At 51.7% G+C, this 12,154-nt stretch overlaps 1 protein-coding gene across 8 annotated transcripts in view; it reads left to right on the top strand.

Annotated features, from left to right (window-relative positions):
- LOC121592902 (octopamine receptor Oamb) overlaps positions 1-11,470 on the top strand; it is a 95,497-nt gene extending 84,027 nt beyond the window's left edge. For 7 of the 8 annotated variants that reach the window (XM_041915181.1, XM_041915020.1, XM_041915099.1 and 4 more), the window contains exon 6: positions 8,920-11,470. In XM_041915181.1, the coding sequence (XP_041771115.1) occupies positions 8,920-9,956 (1,037 nt within the window). In that variant the 3' untranslated portion in view covers positions 9,957-11,470. Of the gene's footprint in view, positions 1-1,168 lie in introns of all 8 variants that reach the window. The other variant, XM_041915436.1, reaches the window with a different exon arrangement.
- Positions 11,471-12,154: the final 684 nt, after the last annotated feature.

Raw genomic sequence — 12,154 nt, forward strand, 5'->3', positions numbered from 1 at the left:
CACAACACACACACACACACACACACACACACACACACATTACACAGGACACACACACACACACACACACACACACACACATTACACAGGACACTCGGGAGAGAAGCTCAAGAGATGGTAGCGTGTGTAGGGCACACTTCTTAGTAACTCAAGTGACACTTGACACATGTGCGGCACAATAACAATGGTGAGCAGTGCCCGCTGCCAGCCTTCTAGAGTAAAATACACACTCACACACATACACAACCGACGCATCAAAACCATAATTGTACGAGGCATTGGCCCCCGTAATGGTGACCAACAGGACAGAAAGCTCGAGAATTCACACAGTCTGCTAAAGATCCACTTCTTGCCGATCGCGCTCACAAACACCATTACATCCTATCACATTTTCTCTTTCTCTCTCGTTCTCTTTCTGTTTCTCTAACACATCCAAGTACTACAGTGTGTCACAGTGTGCACTTTACACGTTATTATCTTTACATCACTAACACCTTCTACACCTGCTAGACGAAGTATTTAACAAAAGCAGCCAACACCGCTCACCACTACCACAAACACGCTCACACCGAAACGTGTCTAACAATACGATCCTCTACCACTACCGCAACCAACCAATCATTACCAACCAAACCAATACCACCAACCAGTACCACCATCGCCACCATATCTCACCTACTACTACCATTGTAAAACAGTTTCCAAAAAAAAACAAACAAACAATAATAATAATAATAATAATAAAACGTATAATTAGCTGCAGTTCTTTTTGTTTGAATCCCACCATGACCGATTTACAGCCAAATTGCGATACAATAAATTCTCTCTCTCTCTCTGTTTCTCTCTCTTCTGCCCCACGCCAATGTGTGATTGACTTGATGCGCCCGCTCTCGTACGTCAAATGAACGCGTGTGTGTGTGTATGTGTGGGCGCGCGCTGTGTGTGCGTGTTTGTATGTGTGTGGGCGTTCATGTAAATGGGCGCGTGATGAATGATGGCCACTGGGGGTTCGCCGCTTGGCCCTGTCCACAACGGAACGGTCGGCATCCTTCCCGCCCCGCGCATCCCCGCCAAATCATCGCACCTCCTTCCCCGCCGCTTCCCTGCTCCCCGTGTCCTTGCGCCGCCGAACCATACCCCCGCGCCTGCTCCCTGTTTGTTATTGTAGGTGGCAAGAACAATCTCGACGACAGTCTGACGCTGCGGATGCATCGCGGCAAAGGTGTCGCCTCGCTGATGGAGTCGACGATACGGGCCCAGAACGCGGTCCGGATGTCGCTGGAAGGGTCGGGCCGGGGAGCACCACCGCCACCATCGTCTCACCCGACGCAGCAATCGTTGCCGCCGCCGCCGACAACGCCGACGCCGCCCGACGCACAGAACGGTGGCACCAGTACGGACGGTGGCAGCAGCGGCACCTCACCGAATCCTCAAATCTCGATCTCACGTGCCTCGAGCGGCAGCGTGGTCGTGTTGCCCTGTCCCCGGCCGACCACGACCACGACCACGACCGCGACCGGCCTGCAGATATCGCTGCACAATCACCACCATCACCATCACCACCATCATCATCACCACAGCTACCATGGGGCGCCGGGCAGTGGCGCCCCCTCCCAGCAGCAGCAGCAGCACCAGGCGTCCCAGCAGACGTCCGGCGGCCGGCACCACCACCACCACCAGGGCGGCAGCCGGCGCAAGAGCGTGTTCAAGGAGGCACCGGTCGGCGTGTCCCGCGACCTGTCGCCCAACTCCTCCAAGAAGCTCGGCAAGAAGCACCTGAAGGTGCAGGTGAAGCGCTTCCGGATGGAGACGAAGGCGGCCAAAACGCTCGGCATCATCGTCGGCGGCTTCATCTTCTGCTGGCTGCCGTTCTTCACCATGTACCTGACGCGCGCGTTCTGCGCCGAGTGCATCAACAGCCTGCTGTTTTCGGTGCTGTTCTGGCTCGGCTACTGCAACTCCGCCGTCAACCCGTTCATCTACGCGCTGTTCTCGAAGGACTTCCGGCAGGCGTTCAAGCGCATCATCCTGCGGTGTCTCTGCTCGAAGCGGCTCAAGCTGAACCTGCTGCTGAAGAAGAACTCGGCGCACAACAACACGACGAACCACTCGTACAGCCCGTCGGCGTTCACGCCGATCGCTTCGACGCCCCGGACGGAGATTGCGGAGAGTGGCGTCGTCGGTGGTGTGTTCAGATGACGCGCAAGCCACCCGGTGGGAAGTGGGGCTGGTCCAGGTATCGGCACAGATGGTCAGCAGCAGCATCAGCAGCAGCAGCATTTGCTACAGGTCCAGACGTCGGCAGGAAACAGTGGAAGTGTTTCACCGACGCTCGCAGGATTAGCCGGTACCGCGAGCCTCGGCAGGCTTTCCGGCAGTTCGGATGATATGCGGCTACGGCCTCCGATCCGCGGTGACCAGACAACCGAAAGCAGCATTGACGAGGACGACGATGACGATGGCGCAGAGCAGAAGGATGATGAGAAGAGCAGGCCGAGAGCCATCTTCGAGCGCTGCCAGGTGACCGTACCGAGTCGCGGCGAAAGCTCCGAGCGAACCGTCATACTGCTGCATGACATCTTACCGACAGTCCCGATCGGTACCGGGGCCGACGAACGCGCCCGTGACAATCAGCGTCAGAGCGACTCCTCCTCCATTACGTTCCTGTGAAGCTCGAACAGGATCGAAACGGCCACTGGGCGACGAACCTTTCACCTTCCAACTTTATCATCACAGAGGGGCAGAGCCCACACAGGAGAAAGTGTCTCCCGGCAGCAGTAGCAGTAGTAGTAGTAGTAGTAGTAACACGTTAGTGAGTGAAATGTCAATCAGCATATAGCAAAAGCCAACTACAGCAACACAGGGTATTAGCACGGTAAACAGCAACAACGGATCCCGTGCTCTCCATTGCCGACAGTCTGGCCGTGGATCGTGTTGGACAGTAGAAACAGTAACAGCCGCGTTTGTGAGTGCGAGTGTGTGTGCGTGCGTGTGTGTGAGTGCGTGTGTGTATGTGAGTGTGTTTATTTAGTAGCCGACTGGACGGTAAAACAGTATTTTCTTGCCGCGAGTGCGTGCAAGGGGTGTTTCTCGCCCGCGACGGTAGGTCCTGCCGGACGCCCAACAGCGTCCAGAAGACAAAGCCGCACAGCACGGGCGTACACCAATTCCGGCCCCGGCAAAACGCCCGGTTGCGGAAGCATATTCTAGCAATCCTGACAAAGAAGTAATAATAATCGTAGCGCGCAAATGGCTAATGGATACTAGCAAATAACATTAGCAACTAATTTCAGCGTAAAATCCCCGTAGCAAGTAAGCAAAGTAATATTAATAATAAACAAAACCTCCCGCCCTCCCCCCAATCAACCCCGATTGCCATTTTACGCGACAAATAAATCAACGCACAGGATGCCGCGCTGGCAAGGCGGCCAACTGCTTATCTATGCTGCTCTGTTGATTTGTTTTTATTTTCTGTTTTTGAGTGTGTGTTTTTTCTTTTCTTCATTTGTTTGCAGTACAGTTTTGTTGGCGTTTTTTATTTTGTTTATTTTTTAGTCGTTAATACTTACTAACTTTTGCTGCAGAACTTTGTGCAACATGTTATGCGTAGTGAAGATAGAAATATAAGCAAGAGATGAACGCTATGGGAAAGCGGGAGTAAATTGTTGAGCAAACACATGCTTCACAGCTTCGTATGCCTAGTCTTTGTGGTGAATCAGTATGGGCACATTGAGGAAATGTTGTGTAAAATATTTGTACAAAAAAAAAAATTTTAAGCTACTCGTATTATTCCAGTATTATTGCTCAAATTGAACTGTAGGAGTCGTTCATAAAAGCATGTTGTTACGAATGTTGTTGAATTTCACGTTGAGGAACTAGCGTAATCTGTTTCAATAGACAAACTTGCATCTTAATCAGGGAAACCTCCGCCTGAATATCGAACCTCAGGGAAGAATCGCAAATTTCTAAAGAGAAACGCATCAACTATTATCTGATGTACTCAAGTTTAGTTCTATTAGAAATGAGATACTTACGTTTGTAGCTTTTACTCTATTCTTCCTAGTGAAATTGAAACATAGGGAGAGTCGTAAATTTAAGGGAAAGATTACAGCACGAAATTAAATTTTGAATTGATACTTCATCTGGCGAATGTACGTAGTACGTTGCTCGGTTTATCTTCAATTTTGCAATAGCAATTTATGAATTGCTGGTTCAACCGGACTTTAGGGCAGTTCCATTCATACTGTAAATCGGCTTACAGATCATGCTAGATTTCTTCGAAAGCAATTGAGTGATTTCAATCTAACGATGATTGGTTTTTGTTGGAATTTCTGCAATATTCTTTGCAGGATGAATGTCTCGATTTTTTAAACATACATCGACATCTTGAACATCTAATATTATACAAATTCTTATGTTGTAGTATCTGCTATCCAAAATTCCTATCTCGGCTACAAAACTTGCGCGGAAAAGTGCAGAATTCAGCTTCACAAGTATCTTTCATGTGAATGAGACATCTTCGAACAATTTCTTCTCGCACTGTAGATATTATTTCCAAGCAGCTATGTTCATCCCTATGGCATTATCTTCACGGCCTGGATCTTCAAAGATCTCAAGCACATCACAAAATCTGAATGCCCTGCCGAGATCTTCCTCGACTCGCTATCGATTCAGAACTCAGAACAGGGCCCATTATCGTCTAGACATAGTTTTCGCCATATCTTAATGATCTAGGTTTCAAACAAACATGGTCGTCTCGTTGCATTTAATGACTGTCAAATTTGACAGCAAAAAGTAGTTCCAATTCGTAAGCCTGCATGAGCAAAACTGCGCTTCGATTGTTCCAGCTGATGTGAGCGATTCCTCAAAAGGCGTTTACTAATGATTGACACAAAATAGCATAGCTTTTGTTGTAGCTGTTGTTGTTTTTGTTCTGACAAATTGGAAGAAACACGGTGCAGTGAACCTGCTGAACCGGTGCTGAGCCTCCTTTTTTGCGTAGGCAAACGAGTCCACCGGGCACGTACAATCGCCGCTCGCATCTGCCGATGTGATAAGCGCTCCCATTGTGATGCCCCGCCATGCCCCCTTTCCCTTCGCTGCTCCGCAAAATGGCGCCGTACTGTTGCGCAAATCAAACAAATCAAAACCGCAAACTCTTCATTAGTGATGCCGTCGCGGCTAAGCAGAACAGGGGCCTTGCCCCATCTCTCCGTGCTGTCTGCAGTTACGTATGTTTGTGTGTATGTTTTTCTTTTCGTTTCGTTTCGTTATGGCTTCCGGCAGCCGATCGTGACGCCACCACACGTTACGACTGGCGGCCATTGCTGACAGACACGCCGTTACGCAAACACGTCGCCATTTCCATCGCAAAGCGACGCGCGCGTTTGTGCGGGCTGGAAGGAACGTACCAAGTTGTTCCGTTACCCTCCCGCCCTGTCGTTCCTGTGTTGCCTTTAGCTTTTCTGCATTTTGGTTTCGGAGAAGCTTACGCTGGCCGTACATGAGTCTCTTCGCCGTACCTCCGGCTTGGTGCGCTATTTAGTAAAAACAGATCGTTAGAACTGGTGGCAAAGGAAGACGATACAAAACAAACTAACAAGAGGGAGAGGAGGAGAGAGAGAGCGTGTGTGGATGGGAAGGGTGAGGTGAAAATATAACAACAAGCGGCCATGGAATGGGTAGAAGCGCACAAACAAACTAGCACAAAACAAATCACCCCGTTTGCCGCAGAAATAATCGTTTGCAACCGAAAGCATCAGCACACGCGGCGAGCGCACATAATCCGTGTCGGTCGTGGGGAGCAATCTTTCAGGGAAAGAGCACAGGGCGGCAAAACGGGAACACCACTATATTTGTAAACAGTGGCGCCCTCTAGCACGAACCGAACGGCCACGCGTGCAAGAGCGACGAACGCAATCGGCGTTGGAAACAAAATGGTTGGCAGTTGTTTACATCAAGCAAAGCGACGCAGAACAGTGCGTTCGCAAACAGTGCGAGGCGAGTGACGGTTCGGTGAATAAAACGATAAAAAATGGCCACCACATCCCCTCTTCCCCCCTTCCAGCACAGCCATACGCGACCTAATCGTTCGCAGACAATCAGAAAGCGGGCTACCGTCGGAACCACATCCTTGCCGCGCAACACTCTTCCCTAGCAAAATCCCCCTTGCCAAGAAGATGGACGGAGTAGCGATGGTGGTGTGGGATCGGACCTGGAAATGAACAAACACATTCTGTTGGACGTGATTGTTGCTTTAGTTTCGCCCGGCGTGCTCGCTCCCGGCCGCTTGCCAGGTTTGCCCTCGTGCTAATTGACATTCCTGTCATTCGGCTCGTTGTGCTTTGGTGTTTCGGTGTGGTGTGGACCGTAGGCAACCGTGCTGTCACCCTTTTGTCAATCACGGCAAGCATTTGCGGCCCTCCCCGCATTGGCACAAATGCCGGGCACGTAACAAATTTGGAGCTGCATTTAAATGGATTTTTGGGCGGCGAAATTTTGGGAAATGGAAATTTAATGTCCCGGGAGGGGCCGCGGGAAGATGCTGAGCTGTCCCGAAACAAATCTCACCTGTCCGAGGCTGGTGGATATATTGTTGGCTGACCCCAGCCCGCAACGGGATGAGTCAGCGGTTGATGAGTTTTGTTTTCCCGCTGGAGTGAGAAATTGGAAGTTCTCCGGAAACAGAACTTCCCTGGTGGTAAATAAGCCGCGTGATCCGAGAGCTTACGCTCTTTCCCCATTGCATTGCATTATTATAGTCATCCTTCACCCTCTGAAAACCAGCCCACCGCCCGGGGTCGTTTCGATATTTTTACGGGCTCTCGGGGTTGTGGGATTATTGAATTTTACGAGTCTGACATGAGCCTGTGGTATCCGAACAAGCGTGCTTCCACTTTTTGGAGCTGGCACAGGTCGAGGACAGCATTTCCATAACAGCCCAACAGGCATGGGGAGGGGGAGGGGAGAAGACCAAGAGGGAGGAACCAGTCGGTGGGTTTTCTGTGCAAGATTTAATGTGCAAAAGTTGGGCCGTTTTGGGTTCTTACGGAGCAAACCGCGCGTCAATACTCGGCCGGAGCAACTGTTCGTGCTGTAAGTGCCCCAGTTTTTGTGCTGGTGCGTTCCACCAAGAACTCCAGGACGCCGAGTGGCCAGGTGGAAACGATTACAACCTGCACTAAGAACCTTCATAAGGTACGTTAAGGTCTCCCTCCTATCTGGCCCACCAAACGCGCTTCCCGTGTGCAAATGCACGAGAAAATTGAGCGTTTCTTCAAGCCAAAAGAGACAAATGAAATCATAAAGATTGGACGGATATGCACAGTCAACGTCGTCGAAACGGTCATACGAGAGCCCTTCTGCTTAAAACTCGCGGCCGCTTTCTACCTCACGTAAAACGGGAAGGTAGGTAAAAACGGACACTCTGGGAAAGATGGACACGTTTCATAAATGAAGGATAAAATATTTGTTATACATTTTAATAAAACAGCTTCGAGTCTGAAGGAGAGCACGCTGGACAACCATTTTTGGAATCGGTGAACTGGTCCGATTGGGAAACAAAACAATATTTTTATTGTACACACGCTTGTGGATCTAATTTGGTTACTGTGGATAGTAAAATCTACTTACTTCTGTGATTAATAAAACAAACAGAAACTGATCCGAACAGATACTTGCGCCCAGAAGCTTCAACAATGCCTCTGCTCAGCAATCTTGAGAGTTATTAAGCGTGATGACTCACAATTCACACACTAATCTCTTCAATTTTTAACGATTTCTATCAGTGACCATCTTTCCCATGTCAGGTGCCTGTCTTTCCCGAACATCCCTCTGAACATTGGACGAAAAAAAACTTTGCAAAATGATAAGCATTAATAGAAACTTCAATGATGCAACAGATTTCCGAGTTTGACGCACGCCGTATTTCTGTTAATTTAGATTATTTAAATTTTTCTGTACGTGTCCGTCTGTCCTTACCGTCCCGTTACCGAAAAACAGCGTTCCATCGATTTCTCGTTTTGTTTTTATCTCTTTATCCCGCGTTTTCCCTCCTAGCTACAGCTACAGCGCGAGCTAGCATAAATTTCTTAAAACCCGCAAAAGCGCACGTGCTCCGCGGGCGTGCATACATTTAAGGCGCATACAGCTGACAGACACTGCAGCGCACACTCGCGGCTTGCACGCGGCACCTGGTACTAGACCAAAGTATGCTCCCTGATCCTCCACCACTTTCCCTTCTTCCCTTTCACCTTCCAGTTTGTGTTGCACAAAAACTCTCCCTTGTCCTATGCTTTGAAGCAACCGCCAGGCTTGCATAGGAACGAACGCTTGCCGAGGGGGTTTCATTTTTTATTTTTATGTTTATGCTACTGTGAAACGAACGGGTTTTCTACGCAGCAGCTGTAAGGGAGCATTATCATTATTATTTTGCCGTTCCCCGGGTAATCTTCTGCTGAGCTGCGCGTAGTAGCTGGTGCAGCAGACGACGCGAAAGCTTCTTCCTTTTTTTTGCGCCCACAGTGTAGGCAATCTTGTGTTCGGGGTCGGTAGGTGACGATTGCCAACTGTTGCAGCTGAGCCCAACCAACAAACAAGCCAAAATAATAATAAAAAAACAACAACAAACGAAACAGCTTCTGCATACACACTCATACTAAACTTTGTTCCGATTATTCCCCCCCCCCCCCCCTTTATTCTCTCTGTCCGTCTCCTTCGCTCTCCCTTCCTCTCTCTCTTTCAAACGCATTATCCTTGCTCCCGATCCGAACCTGTCATGATGCTGTCGCGCCTTCAATTTCCCTCCCTGTGGTCCCTGTGCTGCGGCTCGTGCTGCTCGTGGGCCACCCCTTTCCTCTTCCTCCTCCCCTCCCCCCTCCCATTTCCTGAACCCTCCAAACCCCTCTTTACTTCCCACAGGCATGGGTAACCGGTTCGACGACAATCGGCTAACGCTGCGGATACACCGTGGGCGCGGGTCAACGAGCGCACCGCTGCACGAGTCGCCGCACAGCAACGGCAGCACGCACAGCACCACCACCAGCATCGGCAGCGCGTCGCCCGAGCGGCTGTCCCGCTACTCGACGCGGGGCAAGCTGGTGGGGCACGGGGGCACGGCCCCGCATCCGACCGCACACCACGAAAAGATCAAAATCTCCGTCTCGTACCCGTCGACCGAGAACGTGGCCCAAAGCTGCCATGCCGAGGCGGGCGGTGGTGGCCCATCCTCGCCGGCAGTGGCGGCGGCTGCGATGGCGACCAGCTCCTCGTCGACTGGGGGCGGCGGCAGCGGCAGCACCAAGCTGCTGTACGCCGTCCACTACTCGTCGGCGAACGGGCGGGACAGCAACGCGTCCCAGATCTTCCGCCGCCCGTCGAAGGAGCAGCAGATGGGCAGCGTGCTGGGCGGCTCCACCCAGTACCTGACCGTGTCGGAGCAGCAGCAGCAGCAGCAGCAGTCGCACCGGGAGCGGGGCAGCAGCTTCCTGTCGCCGCGGGCCAGCAAGCGCATGGGCAAGCGGAACATCAAGGCGCAGGTGAAGCGCTTCCGGATGGAGACGAAGGCGGCCAAGACGCTCGCGATCATCGTCGGGCTGTTCGTGCTGTGCTGGTTGCCGTTCTTCACCATGTACCTGGTGCGCCCGTTCTGCGACGACTGCATCAACGAGCTGCTCTTCTCGATCGTCTTCTGGATCGGGTACTGCAACTCCGCGATCAACCCGATGATCTACGCCCTGTTCTCGAAGGACTTTCGGTTCGCGTTCAAGCGCATCATCTGCCGCTGCTTCTGCTCGGGCGGCCGGTTCGCCGGCGCGGTTGGCAGCAGGCGCGGCTCGGACATGTCGCAGATGCGGGCGCACGGGGGCCGCACGCCGAGCATTTCGCCGAGCGCGGCCGCCCAGTCGCTGTGCGACGATAGCGATCCGGTCGGCGGCGACCTGTCCGACTCGAGATGACGAACGTCGTACGCGCCGAGCATCAGTTCCACCTCGAGCCGGGGGGGCGGCGGCGGCGGCATGATGCTGCTCGCGAGCACTGCCGCCGGGGGAGGCGGGATTGGTGGTGCCGGCGGCTCCACCGGAGAGGTGGGGCATGGGGGCAGGAGCAGCATCAGTAGTGGGGGCACGACGGCCGGCACGAACAGTGCGGTGGGCGGTACAGCCGCCAGCCATCCGCTGGGAGCGGCGGCTGGTTCGAGTGGAGCCAGTGGCGGCGGCGGCGGCTGTACAGGGACGCTGGTGCGGGCCTCGAATGTGTACGACATCTGCCACCCGCTCGTGATGGAAAGTCCCGCTTCGAGCGGTGGTGGGCTCGGGCCGCTGCAGGGCCACCCGTTGGCGCCGCTGCCGCCGCTGCGCAGCCGCCTCGAGCCGGACTCGTCCCGCAGCCTGCGGCGGCTAAACATTTGATCGTTTTGGGAGCGCTCCATCTGGCACTTTTGCGACCAGAGCTAGAGAGGACGCTACAAGACAATACAGGGACGGTGTGTGTGTGTGTGAAAGTACGAGTGTGTGTGTGTGTGTGAATGTATGTGAATGATGGAAAGACGCAAACAGCCGCCATGTACATACGTCGTCAAGCCATACGTCATCAGCATATCACTGTTTGTGTTGCCTCTCTCCCTCACTCACATGCTCTTTGCCGCCTCCCAAAAACTAAGCAAAAGAAAATAATAAGCAAGTGTAGGTGTGTGAATGTGTGTATTTATGTGTGAATGAAGATGAGTGCGCATGTGTTTGAGGAAGTGTTTGTTAGCTTAACTTGACGTCACGATAACTACGGTAGAGCATTGTAAGTGTAAATGAGTATTGTATACGGGTAACCAGCAAGGTAGTGTGGTAGCAGGGCGAGATGGTGAAAGATGGGTAGCTTCTACAAAAGCGGCTCCTTGACAACAGCAACAACGGCAGCAGCAGCAGCAGCAACAACAAAGCAGCAAGACACAATTTACATACTTGTTAGCTTCCCGTGTCCTGCTAATCCTAAGCAAGCAACTCCGAACGAGCAGGCCTTTGAAGTGGGTCATGGAGGGTATTCTTACTCCTACACACTCCTCACACTCTTCGACCAACCCTCTCGCAACCCCGCACGGTCTCGCTCACTCGAGACAGAAATCACAACACCATTACAGCTAATTAGCAGGACAAACGCTTCACAGCAACAAGCTGTCTGGGTTGGGGAAGGGCTGGGGTTGAAAAGTTGACGTTGTTGTGCAACTGCGAGGGAAGGGTAAAAAGAAGTAAAGCAGCACAATCGAACCACTGTATGGGCGTGTGTTCTGCTTTCGATTAAAGCCGCTTCTTCGGGCGAGAGCAGTGAAAATGGTTGAAAAGCAACGGGGAGGGAAAGGATAGAACAACACGCAAACAACGCCATCATTAGGTTGTTTCTCAGGTCGTTGTGGGTGAATCGTGGAGAAGGGGGGGGGAGGAGGGGTGCTGCGGTCGAAGTCGAACGGAGGGGGGGGGGGAACAACAAAACAATGAAAACAATAATTTTAAAACATCATCCTCTTCCTCCTCTCCAGCCCGCGGGACTGCGCGCGGAGACGATAGAAGGGAACATGAAGGGGTTGAGTTTGATAAGCCGAGCTCGCTCCCCGACCCGTTGCATTTCTCTCAGTCACCGCGTTGAGGCCCACCACAGCCTACAGCCTACGAGCCACGTGCACGCCAAGTGTGTAAGCGAGTGGAGCCGTTCGAGCACAACGTTCTCGCAGCTGTATTGCTGCTAGAAGTTTGCTGTTTTGTCAGTGTAAACACGTGTGAACCAGCTAATAGGAGGCGGCTCGTGTGTGAGGGAGCGCTCGCGAGCTGCCGCTGTTTTTGTAAATTAAAATCGTTCCACTTTCGTGTGTCATACCATTATATTAAACTGGAAAAAAACGGAGAAAATATGCAAAAAAAACTGGAGCAGGCTGAAGTGGAGAGAAAAAAAAAAACATTGTAACACATATTACACTACGATTATAGAATAATAGAGCAAAAGCAACCCTTATTATCCCATCACACAGCAGAACAGAAGCAAATGTACACAGTGCGTGCGAGAGTGTTTTGCTTTCCTTCTGGTTTCTACGAGAAGCTGCTACAACAAACAAGACAAAAAAAGACTAGAGACCGAACAGTCAAGTCCTTGTGCTGCCTTCCCTTTGCTA

Source organism: Anopheles merus, chromosome X (genome assembly GCF_017562075.2).
Source record: "Anopheles merus strain MAF chromosome X, AmerM5.1, whole genome shotgun sequence".
NCBI lineage: Eukaryota > Metazoa > Arthropoda > Insecta > Diptera > Culicidae > Anopheles > Anopheles merus.